We start from the raw sequence: 19,722 nt of genomic DNA, 5'->3' as shown, positions 1-19,722 counted from the left end.
TCTAAAAGTGATGGTCACAGCACAGAAGTTTTGAGCCTATAATCATGGAAAGAGAATTACAAATATCTTTTTAAAAAGAATATAAATAAAAGTACCTTTTAAAACAAAGTAAAATATTAATGTGGAAATGCAAGGGAATAGGGCTAAATAGATAGCTGTTTGAGTTTTTTATCTGCTCGTGTGTCACTGGCAAAGCCAGCATTTATTGCTAAATGACTTGAGCTTATTGCAGAGGGCAGTTAAGAGTCACTGTCTCTTTGTTTGTTTTTTCCCTAGTTGACCCTTGTGACCTCTCACTGTATTTGAGTGACAGCTATCAATGATTCAAGTTTTAATGTCATTACTTGCAGGTACCAAAAGGCCGAGTGGTAGCTCTGAATTTTCGCTTCCTCGATCTGGAACGGGACACTCTCTGCAGATACGATTACATTGATGTCTACAATGGACATGTCAATGGCCAGCGGTTGGGCAGGTTTTGTGGTACTTCAAAACCTGGAGCCATCATTTCAACTGGCAACAAGATGATGGTACAGATGGTAACTGATGCCAACACTGCAGGAAATGGTTTTGTTGCTATGTACTCAGCAACTCGGCCAAACCAGAGAAGTAAGGTTATTTCATTCCTGCTGACAGAATAAACATTATAAATTCATGGCTAATGTAGAAATGTCAGTATAAAATATAAATTGCCTTAATGGTGGCAGACCTGTCTCTTAGGCAAAGGTTGTTGCTTCAAGCCTAGCTTTTAAGACTTAAGAACGCCGTCTAGTCCAGCTCTTCTGTGCAGTCCTTTCAGCTGAAATGTTAAAGCTTGGAAGTTAAAGGTCATGATGTCACTATTTGAAGAAGAGCAAGGGGTTTATCCTAACCAATGTTTATCATTTAACCAAATCACTGAATTCTCCTTACAGTTTGTGCACAAATTGCCTATGTTTCCTTATTATGCAATAGTGTTACAACATGGGGTAAACCCTCCTGCTTAATTTAAAACCAACAACACAGAAAAACTTTATCCCGTGCAGTAATCTGTAAAAATCTGAGTGCCAAGAACTATGTAAAGTAAAAATTAACAACTTTATTTCTTAAAGTATAAAAGCGAATAATTAACTAACCACTATTTACAATTTCTTTCTCTAACCTATCTTCTACCCTCCCTTCTATAATACTAGTCCGATAAAACTCCCAATTAAGATTTACAAAATAACACTTCTTATCTCAAAACCAGGCAGCTGTAGATTCTTGTTTTCAGATCTTCTTGTGTCTTCTTTTCTCCTTGTTAGGAATTTCTGTATTCCAAGTTACTAATCGAAAACGTATTTTTAAGAGTTTTTTTTCAAGCAGTCTGTTACACGCTAAGCCTTGGCAGTTCTCCTCTCAACTGTTCAATATTCCCCTGGTCTTATACCCCAGAGCATTGGATTGTGTCATAGGCTTTTCAGATTGTCAATATACTCAATTCAAACTTGATTGGAAATTGATATTTTCTTTGGGGTATAATTTAAACTGATTGGCTGAATTTGAATTTGTTTTTGTCTCCAGGCAACAAACTAATCGAGTTGTTCAACCCAATGTTACATTGTTGCTTTATTGAGAACACTTGGTACTGTGTCTGGTAGTTCTGCTGCTTTTAACTCTCTTAAAAGTACACCCGCATCTTCATAACAATAGTGACTAGTTTTCAAAGGTATTTTCTTGGCCCTGAATGAAGTTTCCATGGTGTTTGAAGTCAGGAAAATGTAAAAAATACCCTGAATTGGCTGTCACCTTCTTTAGACAATTATAGTGTAGAAGTCTTATAAATGCTGCTTTAATTTTACTAATTGCTGTGGACTATATATAAGTGTGAGAGAGAGTGAGGACCAAAATACAGACAACTTCTTCTGATACTCACCAGTAGAACCTACTTAATGAACAACCCAAATTAAAGTGCCCTTTTATGTAGACATTGAGAGCAGAAAGCACTGTCATTCAAAACTGACAATGAATAAATTGATTACTTTAGCATCTCTATTTACGCATGTGGTAAGCTTTCTTTAATGTTTCACCCAAGTTGCTGCTGTTGATGTGCTATGATGTATATTGTTGTCAAAATATGCAACAACAGGGAAGGATGGGAATAGAAACCACAGCTGAGCTTAATCTTTTCCTTGTTTGATGAACATTACACCTACAGTTCCAGCAAACGTGATGAATGATGGCAGGAAGAACTCTGCTCCATTTTATTCTTCTGATCCCAGGACCAATTACTCAGTCCAATTAAAATGCCCTTTCCAATGATCTAACTGAAATAAATGAACACCAAATATTTGGCTTTGCTAAACTCACCTCTTCATTATCTAGTCTATGTTCCCTCAGCCTTCCAGACTCGCTTGCTTGCATGTTCACTCATAATTCCATCTCAGCTTCTCTACCCTCTGAATTGCTTGTAAGGATCCCATTCCCCTGCCAATCTAGTTTAAATCCATCCAAACACAATAAAGTAACCTCCCTGTGAGACTGTTGGTCTGAATCCTGTTCAGATATAACCTGTCCAACTTGTACAAGTCCCACCTCCCCCAGAAATGGTCCTAATGCTTCAGAAATCCAAAGTCGTCCCTCCTGCACCTTCTCTTTGACCAGACATTGATTTGTTCTATCCTTAATCTCACTACTGCATGGCACCAGGAATAATCAAGAGATTACTACTTTTGAAGTCCTGCTTTTTAATTTCCTGACCTGGAGTGCTTAATGTCTGAAATACTAAGCATGCAATGTCACATCCATTAGTAACCATTAACACCATCCAGGACAAAGCAGCCCCACTTTGATTGTCACCACATCCACAAGCATCCACTCCCTCAACCACTATCATTCGGTAGCAGCAGTGTGTACAATCTACAAGGTTGACTGCAGAAATTCCTCAAAGTACCTTCCAAACCCACACTTCCATCTAGAAGGGCAAAGGCAGCAAATACATGGGACACCACCACTTGCATGTTCCTCTCCAAGCCACTCACTATCCTGACCTGGAAATATGTCGCAGTTCCCTCAGTGTCACTGGGTCAGAATCTTGGAATTCCCTCCCTAGGGCGTCGTGGGTTTACCTATAACATATGGACTGCAGTGGTTCAAGAAGCTCACCATCACCTTCTCAAGGGCAACTACGATGGGCAGTGATGTCTGTGTCCCACGGGTGAATGAAAAAAATACATGCTGCCAAGCTTGCTGAGTGTCTCCAGCACTTTGTGTCTTGTTAAAACACTACCTTGATTGTCTTGATTTGTGAAAAAATTGAGGGGAAAAGGCAGATTTTAAACACGGTCTAATTGATATCTGAACATCAGTATTTTTCAATTACCTCTGTAACTCCCTAAAGTTTGCTTTCAGGACTTCATTTCTTCTTCTTCCTATGTCATTGGTCCCAAAGTGGGCTGTGACCTTTGGCTGTTTGCTGTCCCACTTCAGAATGCACTGCAGCTGTTCCATGAAATTGCTGACCCTGGCATCTGGTGGGCAAATTACTATCTTGGAGTCTTATCTATGACAACAGATGTGCCTGTTTATTCTGCTCTCTAATAAAATCCCCGACAAGTATTGCCCTTCCACACTTATTCCTCCTCCTCCCTGAGCAACTGAACCGTCCACAGTGCCATAAAATATATACCAACTCTATAAACCCCACATGGGGGAGACAACACATTGGGATAGAATAGTACTTAGACCTCTATACTAAATAATTTTCGACAGGAATGTAATGCTTAATTTAAATAGGGATAGTTGCTAAAAGCAGTTTAATACCAGCTAATGCATCAACTCTAAAAACAGTCCTATTGGTTTTGATATTAGTGGGATAATTAAAATAAATACGCATGTGCTAGCTTAAGCTCATTTTAGAGTAGTTACTGTATTGTTAGTGGTTGGGACGACTCTTGTACAATGGAGAGCACCTTATTTGGCGCTGCAGAGCTGGCATCAGCAGAAAGCACCAAATATGAAAGGGCTGAAGTATACAGTGTTAGAATGATGATTTTGCCATATGCTAAAAAAGTCTGCAATACAAGTACAATGATTTTTTTGCTTTGAGTGCTCATTGTTGAATGGATAGTTTGTAACATTTTTATCTAATCCCTACAGATGATCAGTTTTGTGGTGGTCGTTTGGAAAAATCACCTGGCTCCTTCAAAACACCTAACTGGCCAGACCATGATTACCCAGCCGGAGTCTCCTGCTCATGGCACATAGTGGCACCCAAACATCAGGTAATGGTGACTAAATATGTAACAATGCCTTATCTCATGATCTAAACCAATCATATGACTCCTTCCACAAGGTCCTGGGGGGAGAAAAGCAGTTTGGATATGGGGAATGAGTAAGGACATGAAGATGAATTGGACAACCTTTCTCGAAGAGCTGGCACAAGCATATGATGGGTTGAATGACCTCCTTCAGCCCTGTATAATTCTATGATTAATGAATTGATTAGCTAAGTGAACGATTTATTTTTCTGTGGCTGGTAAGATCTTAGTTGAGACCAGTAAGATTTTTTTATTTAAAGAAAATCTGAATTCGCAGTTTCCAGTTCTCAATCACTTTTTGGTTTGGAATCGCAGGTTCATGGATGGAGCTTAGCCATTTAAAGAGAAAGTGAGGACTGCAGATGCTGGAGATCAGAGCTGAAAATGTGTTGCTGGAAAAGCGCAGCAGGTCAGGCAGCATCCAAGGAGCAGGAGAATCGACGTTTCGGGCATGAGCCCTTCTCCAGGAATGAGGAAAGTGTGCCAAGCAGGCTAAGATAAAAGGTAGGGAGGAGGGACTTGGGGGAGGGGTGTTGGAAATGCGATAGGTGGAAGGAGGCTAAGGTGAGGGTGATAGGCCAAAGTGGGGGTGGGGGCGGAGAGATCAGGAAGAAGATTGCAGGTTAGGAAGGTGGTGCTGAGTTCGAGAGTTGGGACTGAGACAAGGTGGGGGGAGGGGAAATGAGGAAACTAAAGAAATCTGAGTTCATCCCTTGTGGTTGGAGGGTTCCTAGGCGGAAGATGAGGCGCTCTTCCTCCAGGCGTCGTGTTGCTATGGTCTGGCGATGGAGGAGTCCAAGGACCTGCATGTCCTTGGTGGAGTGGGAGGGGGAGTTGAAGTGTTGAGCCACGGGGTGGTTCGGTTGGTTGGTCCGGGTGTCCCAGAGGTGTTCTCTGAAACGTTCCGCAAGTAGGCGGCCTGTCTCCCCAATATAGAGGAGGCCACATCGGGTGCAGCGGATGCAGTAAATGATGTGTGTGGAGGTGCAGGTGAATTTGTGGCAGATATGGAAGGATCCCTTGAGGCCTTGGAGGGAAGTAAGGGGGGAGGTATGGGCGCACGTTTTGCATTTCTTGTGGTTGCAGGGGAAGGTGCCGGGAGTGGAGGTTGGTCCTTACCTACCACCCACCAACCTCTATATACATCGTATCATCCGTCGTCATTTCCACCACCTCCAAACGGACCCCACCACCAGGGATATATTTCCCTCCCCTCCCCTATCAGCGTTCCGAAAAGACCACTCCCTCCGTGACACCCTCGTCAGGTCCACACCCCACACCAACCCAACCTCCACTCCTGGCACCTTCCCCTGCAACCACAAGAAATGCAAAACTTGCGCCCACACTTCCCCCCTTAATTCCCTCCAAGGCCCCAAAGGATCCTTCCATATCCGCCACAAATTCACCTGCACCTCCACACACATCATTTACTGCATCCGCTGCACCCGATATGGCCTCCTCTATATTGGGGAGACAGGCCGCCTACTTGCGGAACGTTTCAGAGAACACCTCTGGGACACCCGGACCAACCAACCGAACCACCCCGTGGCTCAACACTTCAACTCCCCCTCCCACTCCACCAAGGACATGCAGGTCCTTGGACTCCTCCATCGCCAGACCATAGCAACACGATGGCTGGAGGAAGAGCACCTCATCTTCCGCCTAGGAACCCTCCAACCACAAAGGATGAACTCAGATTTCTCCAGTTTCCTCATTTCCCCTCCCCCCACCTTGTCTCAGTCCCAACTCTCGAACTCAGCACCGCCTTCCTAACCTGCAATCTTCTTCCTGACCTCTCCGCCCCCACCCCCACTCCGGCCTATCACCCTCACCTTAACCTCCTTCCACCTATCGCATTTCCAACAGCCCTCCCCCAAGTCCCTCCTCCCTACCTTTTATCTTAGCCTGCTTGGCACACTTTCCTCATTCCTGGAGAAGGGCTCATGCCCGAAACGTCGATTCTCCTGCTCCTTGGATGCTGCCTGACCTGCTGCGCTTTTCCAGCAACATATTTTCAGCTTAGCCATTTAAGCCAAGTTCTTTCTTTAGAGCTGTCTGTCTAACATGTGAAGTACAAATGATTGTGTGAATAGAGCCCAGCTGATGCAGTAGGTTAGATGCTAATATTTTCCTCTGGAAACTGGATTTCATTTCAGCCTAGGCTGATGGAATGAAGCTGTCTTCAGGTTTCTGTCTTCAGGTATGGGCACCACAGGAAAGGGGTTTAGACAGTTGTGTTCCAGTTCTTACTAGGCTGAAGACACAAATTTGTTCTCAATTTGACTCTGTCTAACATCTCATTTAGAGATGCCACAGGATGGCTGGCAAGGGTAAAAGAAAATTTACACTTAATACAGCAAGGAGGTGCATGGCTTAGGGAAGAGGCATATTTTGAGGGCAGAATAAAGGAAATTTTACAATGCAAAGCACTCTACCTCAAAGTGGTGACATTTCATCTTGATTTCTGCAAAAAATGGAAGGGAGTGAAATTATATTTTCAACTGTATAACTGATATTAAATACTAGACTAGACTGGCATATGGAAACTGATTAGATTGGTGAGGACTATATTCACTGGAGTTTAGAAGAATGAGGGGGAAGATTGCATAGAAACCTTAAGAGCATACAGAAGCAGAATTAGGTAATGAAACATATGATGTCCACTATGCCATTCAATCATGGCGGATTTGTTCTCACTCAATTCTCCTGCCTTTTTCCCATAAACCTTAATCCTTTGACCAATCAAGAACCTACCTATCTCTGTCTTAAATACAATTAGTGACTTGGCCTTGATAGCCCACAACATCAATGAGTTCCACAGATTAACCATCCTCTGGCAGAAGAAATTTCTCCTTATCTCCATTCTAAAGGGTCATCCCTTTAGAATCCCTTGGACCCAGTCTCTCATATTCATGGAAATAACTTCTCCATGTCCACACTATCCAGACCTCTCAGTATTTTGCAGGTTTCAATCAGATCTCCCCTCTACATTCCATCGAATGCAGACCCAAGGTTCTCAACTGCTCCATATATGACAAATTCTTTAACCCCAGGATCATTCTTGAAAATCTCCATTGGACGCCCTCCAAGGCCAGCACTTCCTTTCTTAGATACAGAGTCCAAAGCTGCTCTCAATATTCCAAGTGCAGTCTGATCATAGCCTTATACAGCCACAGGACTACATCTCTGCTCTTGTATTCTAGCTCTCTCGAAATTGTTACAACCTTGGGTAAATTCTCCTGCTTAATTTAAAACCAGCAATACAGAAAAGATTTATCCTTTGCAGTAATCTGTAAAAATCTGAGTAGCCAAGGACTATTTAAAGTAAAATTAACAACTTTATTCCTTAAAGTATAATAGCGAATAATTAACTAACCACTATTTACAATTTCTTTCTCTAACCTAACTTTTACCTTCCCTTCTATAATACTAGTCTGATAAAACTCCCAATTAAGATTTACAAAACAACACTTCTAATCTCAAAACCAGGCAGCTCTTGGTTCTTGTCTTCGGATCTACTGTGTCTTCTTTTCTCCTTGTTAGGAATTTCTGTGTCACAGGTTACTGATTGAAAAAGTACTTTTAAGAGAGAGCTATTTTCAAGCAGTCTATTTACATGCTGGGCCATGGCAGTTCTCCCCTCAACTGTTCAATTTTCCCTGGTCTTATACTCCAGAGCTTCGGATAATGTCATTGGCCTTTAAGATTGTCAATGTACTCAATTGGAGTTTGATATGTTTCGAGTATAATTTAAATTGATTGGCCGAATTCAAATTTGTTTTTGTCTCCAAGCAACAAACTAATCAAGTGGTTTGACCCAATGTTACATTGCTACCATTTTGAGTACCTTTGGTGCTGAGTCCGGTAGTTCTGCTGCTCTTAACTCTCTTAAAGGTATACTCACATCTTCATAATGAAATGAATACTGCGGTATCTGTGCCGGTAGAGGTCGAGAACAGACAGCAAAGCGAGTTAAGCGGAGGACTCAAAGACTATTGAACTTTTAACTTTATTTTCCTAGTTTAAACTGTGAAAGACTTTAATGTAAGCTATGATCTATTCCTTTATTTTTCTACTATTCTGTGAAGAAATGCTTAACCTTTTAATCTTGGTTTTCTTACTACTTTAGTACACAAGTTATTTCTGTACCTAGGTACCTTGGTATGTAAGATGGCGCCATGTGTGGCAACATCATGTACTTCTCACTGTACTCCTGTACTTGAGTACACATGACAATAAAATATAAAAAGTACTACATTGTCCTTCCTGACTGTCAACTGAACTTGCATGTTAACCTAAAGAGAACCCTGAACCAAGACTCCCAAGTCCCTTTGTGCTTCAGATTTCAGAAGCCTTTCCCCATTTAGAAAATAGTCTATGCCTCTTCTTCTTACTAAAGGAATGACCTCATACTTACTCACTTTGTATGCCACCTGCCCCTTCTTTTCCCACTGCCCTAGCCCGTCCAACTTCTGCTGCCTCTCTGCTTCCTCAACACTACCTTCCCCTCCACGTACCTTTGTGTCATCTGCAAATTGGCATATCTTTATCCAAATCATCAATGTATAACATGGATAGTTGTGCTCTCAACACTGATCCCTGTGGAACTCCACTAGTCACCAGCTGTCATCCTGAAAATAATCCCTTTATCCCTACTCTGTGCCTTCCGCCAGTCAGCCAACCCTCTATCCAAGCCAGTACCTTGCCCCTAACACCATGGGCTGTTACATTATTTAGCAGCTTCCAGTGCGGCACCTTGTCAAAGGCCTTCTGGTGATCCAATTAGATCACATCCACTGGCTCTTCTTTGTCTAACTTGGCAGTTACCTCCTCAAAGAATTCTAACAGATTTGTCAGACAACATGACCTCTCCTTGATGAAACCATGCTGACTCAGCCCTATTTAACCATGCCATAAAATTCTGCAAGGACTAAACAGGATAAATGCAGGAAGGATGTTCCCAATGACCAGGGAGTCCAGAATCAGGGATCACAGTCTCAAAATATGAGGCAGGTCATTTAGGACTTAAATGAGGAGAAACCTTTTCACCCAGACCGTGGTGAGCCTGTGGAATTTTCTGCCTAGAAAGCCGTTTAGGCCAAAACATTGAACGTTTTCAAGAAGGAGATATAAATATAGTTCATGGTACTACAGGGATCAAAGGGTTAGGGGAGAAAGCGGGTGCAGGGGACTGAGTTGGATGATCAAAGGACCAAATGGCTTACTCCTGCTCCTATTTTCTATATTTCACAAGAGCCTTGAGTCTGGATTTTTTTTGTTGATTTAAGTTTGTTGATTTTGTTGATTTTTGGGCAGCACTGGGATGAGTGTTATCATCATGGTGAACATTCTTCACCTTAAAAATCAGTTCAGTGATTGCTTGCCAGAGTGATGGAATGGCAAAAAGTTCACTGAAGGATGGAAGAAGAAATGAATTTTTAAAAACTGAGCAAAAATCTAGAATTTTTTTTTGTCACTACTTTTAGTTTACATTTTTCAAGCATGTCACTGCCTTTTTGATGGAGTACCTTCTTACCCCTTGCCTATTCTACAGTGAGGGTTGTGGGATTTGCTTTAGGAATAACCCTTGTACTATGTGGGCGGCACGGTGGCACAGTGCTTAGCACTGCTGCCTCACAGCGCCTGAGACCCGCGTTCAATTCCCGACTCAGGCGACTGACTGTGTGGAGTTTGCACGTTCTCCCCGTGTCTGCGTGGGTTTCCTCTGGGTGCTCCGGTTTCCTCCCACAGTCCAAAGATGTGCAGGTCAGGTGAATTGGCCATGCTAAATTGCCCGTAGTGTTAGGTAAGGGGTAAATGTAGGGGTATGGGTGGGTTTCGCTTCGGCGTGTCGGTGTGGACTTGTTGGGCCGAAGGGCCTGTTTCCACACTGTAATGTAATCTAATCTAAAAAAAAAAATCTATGTTACGTGGATGAAGAACATAGAAAACAAAGTTTCAAGGGAGGATGTGGCAGTCATTCACTGGTATCTTTATGACTAAAGATATAGACCAAGCAAGTCTCTATCCATGTGGTGATGGAACAAAAAGAAAATGTAATCAGCTTGATCAGAAATGACATACCTGCAGGACTTGAACACAAATCTTCCGGCCCAGAAGGAGGGACATTATTAACACACCACAAGAGATATTGATGCTGCAGCAGTACTTACAGGGGATAAACTTCACTAGGGACATGATCATCTATACCATGTACTGAAATCTTTAGTTACCCCACCTTTAACATTTCACTACTGGTGATTATATAGTGAACATACATTTTCCCTGTTCTGCATGATTATTGCAGATTGTGTTTGGGGATGTTGGCACTTTGTTTTTGAAAAATCCATTGAGTTGTCAACTGGAATACACTGGTGGAAGCAGATCCAATAGTAACTTCCAGTCAGTAATAAGGTTGGTTAGCTCAGTTTGCTGTATGGCAGGTTTGCATGAGAGTGATGCCAACAACGTGACATCAATTCCCAGGTTTATTACCGGCTGAGGTTACCGTGAAGGACTGTGCTTCCCCACCTGTCCCCTCACCTGAGGCAGGGTGCCCTTCCGGTTAAACCACCCCCAGTCATCTTGCTTTAATGAGAGAGCAGCCCTATCATCTCGTAGTACTGTGGTGATATTACTTCAGACGCATGCTTGAAAGTGAAATAAAAATAAAAGGTGAAGGAGAAAGAGCAGGGCTATGGGATTAATTGGATAACCCTTCCAAAGAACTGGCGCAAGCATAATGGGTTCAATGGCTTCCTTCTCTGCTCTACAATGCAATGCTTAAGCAATCTGTACAGCACAGATTTATCAGACAAGCTGTAGTTTATTTCTTTTGGATATGGCAGGCGTTGCAATCTCAGGCAAGACCTATAACTTTTTATGTAAAAAACATTGTGAAATTCCAGTTATTTGTTCGAAGAATGAAAATCCCCAAGAATTCACGATTTAAAGCAAAATAATTTTTTTAACGTGACACAGTAAAAACAAAGCAGACCCTAAATAATATATTGGATAACCACGTATACTTGCAGACTCAGAATCAATATAAATTAAACCTGAATTAAAAGCCAAATTATGGTTAATTTAAAATGAAAAATATACATTAAATGGCAGAGGCAACTAATCACATGCATTGGCTTGGTAACTCATTCATCATGTTTTCCAAAAGTCTCAGTCACAGATTCCTTCAACAGGCTTGTTTTCATCACAAGGAATTTCAGCTTCTCTTCCAATAAGGTTTGGCCTGATTCCAGGCCAACACAAGTACACAATCAACCTGGGTTCCAAAAGTATCAGCTTCACAAAAATGGTATGTGTCTGCAGAATCTCCTCCTTCTGGATACTATAAAACCACCAGCTGTATCTTCAAATGCCTTCATTTAGTCTATGCTCAGCTCCTGGAGCTAGCCTTAGCTATCCCACATCACTGGGACCATCATCTGAAGCTAGATTGTTCTGTGTTCTTTTATATGGTTTCAACCAGGATGGTCAACCCAAATAAAAACGTGAAGGAGGAACTCCACTGGTCTGGCAGCATTTGTAAAGAGAAAATGTTTCAAGTCCAGTGACCCTTCTTCATAACACTTCTTGAATTTATTCAATCAGAGAGTTGTGAATCTTGGAATTCTGTACCCATAGTGTGGAGGTTCAGCCAGAGATTGCCAAGCAGAGATTGATATATTTATAGATATTAAAACCATCCAGTAATATTGTGGGCAAATGACATTGAAATGGAAAATCAGCTGTTTACTAATTGACTTGTAGAACAGAATGGAGGGCCTGATTGGCGCAATTGGCCTATCTTAGTTTCATTTTCTGTGTCTTCCTTTGTGTTCCTTTTCAATTAGGGGATGGGCACATCAGAAATGTGGAGCTTATTCAAGGAAAAGCTCCTGTATGCCCTAGATAAGTATGTACCTGTCAGGCAGGGAGGAAGCTGTAGAGCGTGGGAGCCGTGGTTTATGAAGGAAGTGGAATCTCTGGTCAAGAGGAAGAAAAAGGCTTGTGTTAGGATGAGATGTGAAGGCTCAGTTAGGATGCTTGAGGGTTACAAGGTCACCAGGAAAGACCTAAATAAAGAGCTCAGAAAAGCCAGGAGGAGATATGAGAAGTTATTGGCGGATAGGATCAGGGTAAATCCTAAAGCTTTCTATGGGTATTTAAGGAATAAAAGAATGACGAGAGTAAGATTAGGGCCAATCAAGGATAGTAGTGGGAAGTTATGTGTGGAGTCAGAGGAGATAGGGGAAGCACTGAATATTTTTCGACAGTATTCACTCTAGAAAATGACAATGTTGTCAAGGAGAATACTGAGATACGGGCTACTAGACAAGGTGGGATTGAGGTTCACAAGGAAGAGGTATTAGAAATCCTGCAGAGTGTGAAAATAGATAAGTCCCCTGGGCCGGATGGAATTTATCCTAGGATCCTCTGGGAAGCCAGGGAGGAGATTTCCGAGCCTTTGGCATTGATCTTTAAATCGTCATTGTCTACAGGAATAGTGCCAGAAGACTGGAGGATAGCAAATGTGGTTCCCCTGTTTAAGAAGGGGAGTAGAGACAACCCTGGTAATTATAGACCAGGGAGCCTTACTTCAGTTGTTGGTAAAGTGTTGGAAAGGTTATAAGAGATAGGATTTATAATCATCTAGAAAAGAATAATTTGATTAGGGATAGTCAGCACGGTTTTGTGAAGGGGAGGTTGTGCCTCACAAACCTTATTGAGTTCTTTGAGAAGGTGACAAAACAGATAGATGAGAGTAAACCGGTTGATGTGGTGTATATGGATTTCAGCAAGGTGTTCGATAAGGTTCCCCACAGTAGGCTATTCTACAAAATGTGGAGGAATGGGATTGTGGGAGATATATCAGTTTAGATCAGTAATTGGCTTGCTGAAAGAAGATAGAGGGTGTTGGTTGATGGGAAACGTTCATCCTGGAGTCCTGTTACTAGTGATGTACCGCAAGGGTCGGTGTTGGGTCCACTGCTGTTAGTCATTTTTATAAACGACCTGGATGAGGGGCGTAGAAGGGTGGGTTAGTAAATTTGCAGACAACACTAAAGTCGGTGGAGTTATGGATAGTGACGAAGGATGTTGTAGGTTACAGAGAGACATAGATAAGCTGCAGAGTTGGGCTGAGAGGTGGCAAATGGAGTTTAATGCGGACAAGTGTGAGGTGATTCACTTTTTGGTCAGAGTAACCAGAATGCAAAGTACTGGGCTAATGGTAAGATTAGATGAGCAGAGAGATCTTGGTGTCCATGTACACAGATCCTTGAAAGTTGTCATCCAGGTTGACAGGGTTGTTAAGAAGGCATACAGTGTTTTAGCTTATATTAATAGAGGGATCGAGTTCCGGAACCATGAGGTTATGCTGCAGCTGTACAAAGCTCTGGTACGGCCACACTTGGAGTATTGTGTACAGTTCTGGTCACCGCATTATAAGAAGGATGTGGAAGCTTTGGAAAGGGTGCAGAGGAGGTTTACTAGGATGTTGCCTGGTATGGAGGGAAGGTCTTACAAGGACTTGAGGCTGTTTTTGTTAGAGAGAAGAAGGTTGAGAGATGACTTAATAGAGACATATAAGATAATCAGAGGGTTAGATAGGGTGGACAGGGAGAGTCTTTTTCCAAGTATGGTGACGGTGAGCACGAGGGGGCATAGCTTTAAATTGAGGGGTGATAGGTATAGGACAGATGTCAGAAGTAGTTTCTTTACTCAGAGAGTAGTAAGAGTATGGAATGCTTTGCCTGCAACGGTAGTCGATTCGCCAAATTTAAGTACATTTAAGTCGTCATTAGACAAGCATATCAACGTACATGGAATAGTGTAGGTTAGATGGGCTTCAGATTGGTATGACAGGTCGGCGCAACATCAAGGGCCAAAGGGCCTGTACTTCGCTGAAATGTTCTATGTTCCAATTAGGTTTTATCTCAAAGCCTTAAAATGATGAATTCCAACAGAATAGTAGTAGTAGGGAGTTTGTATCAGCACTATGACACATGGAGTTCTGCAGAAAGGAAGCATGCCCAAAGAGTAGGGAGACGTTGAGAGCTTTACTGTGTACTGTGCTGAATCTGTCTTTGGAGCACTTGATGGTGACAGTGTGGAGAGAGCCTTGCTTTCAGTTTAAAAGAGTAGACAGACATTTATTGTCTCAATGTGCCCTTTTGTAATCAATATCATGCAGTTTTACAAGTATCTTGCTCGCTCATTGTGTAGCTTGATTGTGATCATTGCATCACGTACATTCTGATTACACAAAAAGAGAATACCATGGATGCTGGAATCACTCTACAATCAGGGAACATCTATGGAAAAGAGAAACAGTTGTCGTTTTAGGTCAACGACCTATCAACTGAACTTAATCTTTGCTTTCCTGGCACTTACTGCCATATCTTTACCACAGTCTGAGTAACAAGATAATTTTCTCAATTATGTGGTGGCTTAACCAATGACCCTTAAAGGGAATGTTGGGGCAAAAAAAACGCTGGAGTCCACAAATGTTAGATAAGTTTTAACATGTTCACTTTTGAAAACTAACTTTGATGCAGAGTCAGGACAATTTCATTATCTAAATCACTGTTGGCATTATGTATCTTTTTGCAAGATGTCTGTTGATTAATAATACTAGTTCACAGTGAATTGTATTAGGGGTAACGGGTGTTTGCATATCAATGACTTGCATTCTATTGAAAGTTAATAATGCATTGTCTGAATAAATAATGAACGAGATAATGTTGCAAGTTTGAGTTCAGTAAGCAATGAAGATCTCCATATAAAAATACTGACACTGCAGTTGACTGTGTGCAGAACCGGTAATCAAAATTTGATATTCATTACTTTCCATCTTTAACAGATAATTGAGTTAAAGTTCGAGAAGTTTGATGTTGAAAGAGATAGCTACTGTCGATATGATTATGTTTCTGTATTTAATGGTGGTGAAAATGATGAAGCAAAACGAATTGGAAAATACTGCGGCGACAGTCCTCCAGCGTAAGTGATCTTACATTAGTTTTGCACGTATTAGTGTTTACTTTGTCATAGAATCATAGAATGCTGTGGCACAGAAGCAGGCATATGGTCTGTATCAGTTCTCTCCAAAGATCAATTTAGCCTGTCCCACTCCCCTGTTCTTTTCCCATAACACTTCAAGTTTTATATCTTTATCCAATTCCCTTTTAAATCTTCCTCCACCACACTCTTCTGCAGTCAATTCCAAATCTAAACATTTTACCTTTGATTTTTTAAAATTTCATTCATGTTAAATCTGTGGTCTCTAGACTTGTACTCCTCCAACAAAGGGAACAGTTTCTTCCTATCTACTTTTGGATTCTTCATCATTTTAAACATTTTTCTCAAATCTTGTCTCCACTTCTCGAAAGAGAACAATCCAGATGAGATGGTGGTATCGTGGTAATATCTCTGGACTTGTAATTCAGAGGGCAAGGCTAATATTCTCAGAACCTCGGTCCAGATCTCTCCAGCTGCTGTCATGTAACCACATTGCCCCTTCCTGTTGACTCATCACTTGCTTGACCCCACTTCTGCAAGATTTGGGAATGCAAACCTATCAGTAGGGCAAGTGATTTTTAAAATCATATTCTTTCAAGAAATAGCTGAGTACAATGGATACTGCAAAGGCTTTAACCCCTGGGTCCTGACAGCATTTCAGCAATGGTACTGAAGATTTATGCTCCAAAAGAAGCCATGCACCTAGTTAACCTATTCTGATGCATTCTTAATGCTGACATCTAACCCAATAATGTGAAAAATTGCTCCGTTATATTTTGACCATATAAAGCAGGGCAAAATCCACACATCCAATTACCACCCCATCAAAGGGTTATCAACAATAGAATCAGGTGGCAATAACCTTTTCATTAATGTTCTGTTTGTGTTTCACCACATTGTGTTTCCACATGGCTCATGACCTCATTACAGCTTTTGTCGACACGTGAATGAAAGCTCACTAGGGGAAGTGAGGGTTACTGTCCTTCCCATCAGGGCAGAATTTTACTAAGCATATCTTCAAAAGCTCTGGCAATGGAAATTGGGGGAAGATAGTTGTGGTTATTGGAGGCTCAGCATCACAGTCCTAGGACATACCTGCAGGAGTTCCTCACGGTAGTGTCCTTGGCCCAGCTGTCTTTAGCTGCTTCATCAATGACCTTTCCTTCTTCATAAGGTTAGAAGTTGGCATGTTCACTCAGTTGCAAAATGTTCAATACCATTTGTGATGACTCCAATGCTGAAGGAGTCCAAGTCTAAATACAATAAAACCTGAACAGTATCCAGGCTTGGGTTGAACAGTGGAAAGCAATATTCCTGCTAAACAAGTGCCAGGTAATGGGTATCTGCAACAATATCCTTTGCTATTAGATGGTGTTACTATCACTGAATTCCCCCCCCCCCCCATCAATGTCCTGGGGTTATCATTGAAAATAAACTGAACTGGATAAGCAATACAAGTACAGTGCTTACAAGAGCAGATCAGGCCAAGAAAAATTGTATTGAGTAACTTGCCTCTTGACTCCCCTTCATCTACGTGGCACAAGTTGGAGTATTTCTCCATTTGCCTGGGTGAGTGTTGTTCTAACAACACTTAAGAAACTCAACACTGTCTAGTCCACTTGATTGGCACTTGTTTAAGACATTAAGTATTTGATTCTTCTACCACTGATGCAAAGAAAGACCCTCAGCATCTTCCAAATCCGTGACTTCTGCCATCTAAAAGGATAGGGCCAGAAGATACATAAGAACACCACTACCTGCAAATTCATTTCCAAGCCACTCACTATCCTGACATGGAAATATATTGCCCATTCTTTCACTGGCGCTCCCAAAGGACATTGTGGGTTTACCTATTTTGTGTGGGCATGCTGTGATTCAAGAAGGCAGCTGACCACAACCTTCTCAAGGGCAACATGGGATGGAAAATAAATACTGACAATGCCAGCAATGTTCACAGAGTGAATAAATTAAAATTTCAGATCTGATCCCTAAGAACCCTAGAATGTTTTATGCATAGTAAATCATGACTTGTCTTCAACTCTCTTGCTCTTTTATATCACTTACCCTTCAGTGGGTAACTAAAGCTCCAAACCTGTCACCTGACAGTCTGACATGTGCATTATCTTCTTATTGATACTGTTTTGTTATGACTGAATTATATTGGAAGTGTGAAGAAAACTTATGTCTAGAGAGATGACAATTGATAGATTTTCTAACAGTACAGTGCTCGGATGCCTGAATTGCTGTGCTCTGCCAGCACCACTAATCGAGAAGCTCGTGTGTTCATGTCTAGAACTGTGCACAAGGTGAGCCCCTGATCCTGGCTCTGATCATTAAGAGAGAGGAGGAAAGTAATTCAAATATCTAAAGGAAGAAAGAACTGTCAGGGGTCCATCATCAGGATATCTATCTATTGTTTTGGCCAGGGAATCATGCATGGCACTCAGGAATTTGAACAAGTCCCTTCATATAGATTGGAGTATGGTTTTCTGTGTCGCAATTAGAGTTGTCTTCTGGTGCAATTGAAGGGCTTGGGGTCCTGGGCTGAGGGAAGTTTTGGGTTCCGATGCTTGTTCGGAGTGGAGGAAATGGGAGCCTTTGAAGCTAATCATAGGGTGGGAGTGTGGGAAGGGGGGAAGCTTTAATTTGACCATGGTGAAGTCTGAAGCATTTGGAGAACTACAGTAGTGTGTGAAAGGCCACGTGGGGCAGAGGGTAAGAAAAATGAGGGGGAAGTCAGCGTCTGGGGTGAGGATGAGGGTTTGTCGCACAGCACATAAATGAACCAAGTTCTCATTTGAATGTAACTGTTGGACTTCCTGAAGCTCTTTAAACCCTGGTCACCAGAGTTAAATCATTATCATGGGATTGGAAATCATGGCCATATTTAAAGCATTAACCCACCCCCTCCAGAATGAGAGAGTCACCCAACTACCTCCTGCCTCAATACAGCCAGAAAATGTGTGGAGATGGGGTGTGGGAGACAGGTTTAGCTTGATTTTTCAGAGTTTAACCTGACCCAAATCCACCTGTGTTTTTTTTTGAATGGCTCGAACCTTTCTGCAGTTATCATGATAGTAAGTTATTGCTTAACCGGTCACCTTACGTTACAAACTCGATTAATTGTGCTTCTCTTTTTCTTTGCTGTGGTCTAGGCCAGTTCTGTCCCAGGAAAATGAAATTGTCGTGCAGTTTCTTTCGGATCTTAGTGTCACCGCTGATGGATTTCTGGCTCATTACAAATTCCGGTCAAAAAAGTTTCTCAGCACAACAACTTCCCCGGTCACAGCTGCAGTGACAACCAGTAAGTAGCCAGCTAAGTTATTCCTAAACATTCAAAGACCTCAATATTGGGAAACAAAGTGTTTAAGTGTTTTGGGAACATGTTATACACTAAGTGTAGATAGAATATGCATTGCCCTTTCACTGACAAAATATTCAATAAAGCCCCGAGCTTCAGCAAAACAGTCAGCAAGCTGCATGTTGATTTTGGGTCACATACCTGGAATAATCATGCGTAGCTGAAGCTGCCACAATGTTTGCTGGAGTACTTTTCTGCGTATCGATTTACTTCACTATGAAAGAGACACAATTTGTACAATGTTTTCCAATGTAGCTTGTTTCTTCCTCAATTATGCCCATCAAGGAAAAATCCATACACAATCTAATGTATTCAAAAAGAATATGTACCCAATGAACACAATCCACCGATTTCTCAGCAACAAACCCAAACGAGCAGACAAAACACCTCCAGAAACCCTAGCCACTCTCCACTACATCAAAGACATCTCGGAAATGACTGCCGGAGTACTCAGACCCCTTGGCATCATGGTAGGCCACAAACCCTATTCCCTACTCCCCCACCCCCCCCACCTCCCCACCTCAGTCTGCACCTTCCCTACTCCCCCTCCCCATCTCAGTCTGCACCTCCCCCACTCTTCCCCCCTTAGGCTGAACCTCCCCCACTCTTCCCCCCCCCCCCGGGCTGCACCTTCCCAACCTCCCCGTCACCTTGGCTGCACTTTCTCCCCTCCTCAGGCTGCAAATAGTGTTTTTTTAATTTAATGTAGTTTCATATTTTATATGATTAGGAGCTGGAGTACACCATTCAGTCCCTTGATCTGCTCCACTATTCAATAAGATCATGGCTGGTCTGATTACTCCACATTCCTGCTTATCCCCAATAACCTTTGACCCCCCCACCTTTATCAAGAATCCATCTATCTCCACCTTAAATATATTCAAAGGCTCAGCTTCCACTTTTGATGAAGAAAGTTGCAAAGACTCATCCCTCTGAGAGAAACCAATTCTCCTCATTTCGTGGATAGTTGCATTGCTGAAATTTATACATGGTAATACACTTGCCACTGCTGGTTCAGTTATGTCGGCCAGGTAAAATGTTTGCTTTGTCTGTGCCAAATTACAATAGTTG

At 42.0% G+C, this 19,722-nt stretch overlaps 1 protein-coding gene across 1 annotated transcript in view; it reads left to right on the top strand.

Moving 5' to 3' along the window:
* pcolce2b (procollagen C-endopeptidase enhancer 2b) overlaps window positions 1-19,722 on the top strand; it is a 48,339-nt gene that overhangs the window by 17,960 nt on the left and 10,657 nt on the right. Inside the window, exons 3-6 of the mRNA XM_043702772.2 lie at window positions 351-606; window positions 4,114-4,238; window positions 15,136-15,272; window positions 18,446-18,594. Of these exons, the coding sequence (XP_043558707.1) occupies window positions 351-606; window positions 4,114-4,238; window positions 15,136-15,272; window positions 18,446-18,594 (667 nt within the window). The remainder of the gene's footprint in view (window positions 1-350; window positions 607-4,113; window positions 4,239-15,135; window positions 15,273-18,445; window positions 18,595-19,722) is intronic.

Source organism: Chiloscyllium plagiosum, unplaced genomic scaffold (genome assembly GCF_037043375.1).
Source record: "Chiloscyllium plagiosum isolate Xiang-an unplaced genomic scaffold, Cpla_swu_hap1 HiC_scaffold_13, whole genome shotgun sequence".
NCBI classification, from domain to species: Eukaryota; Metazoa; Chordata; class Chondrichthyes; order Orectolobiformes; family Hemiscylliidae; genus Chiloscyllium; species Chiloscyllium plagiosum.
Note: the sequence above shows the minus strand (reverse complement) of the source record. Positions and strands in the feature narration are given on the sequence as shown.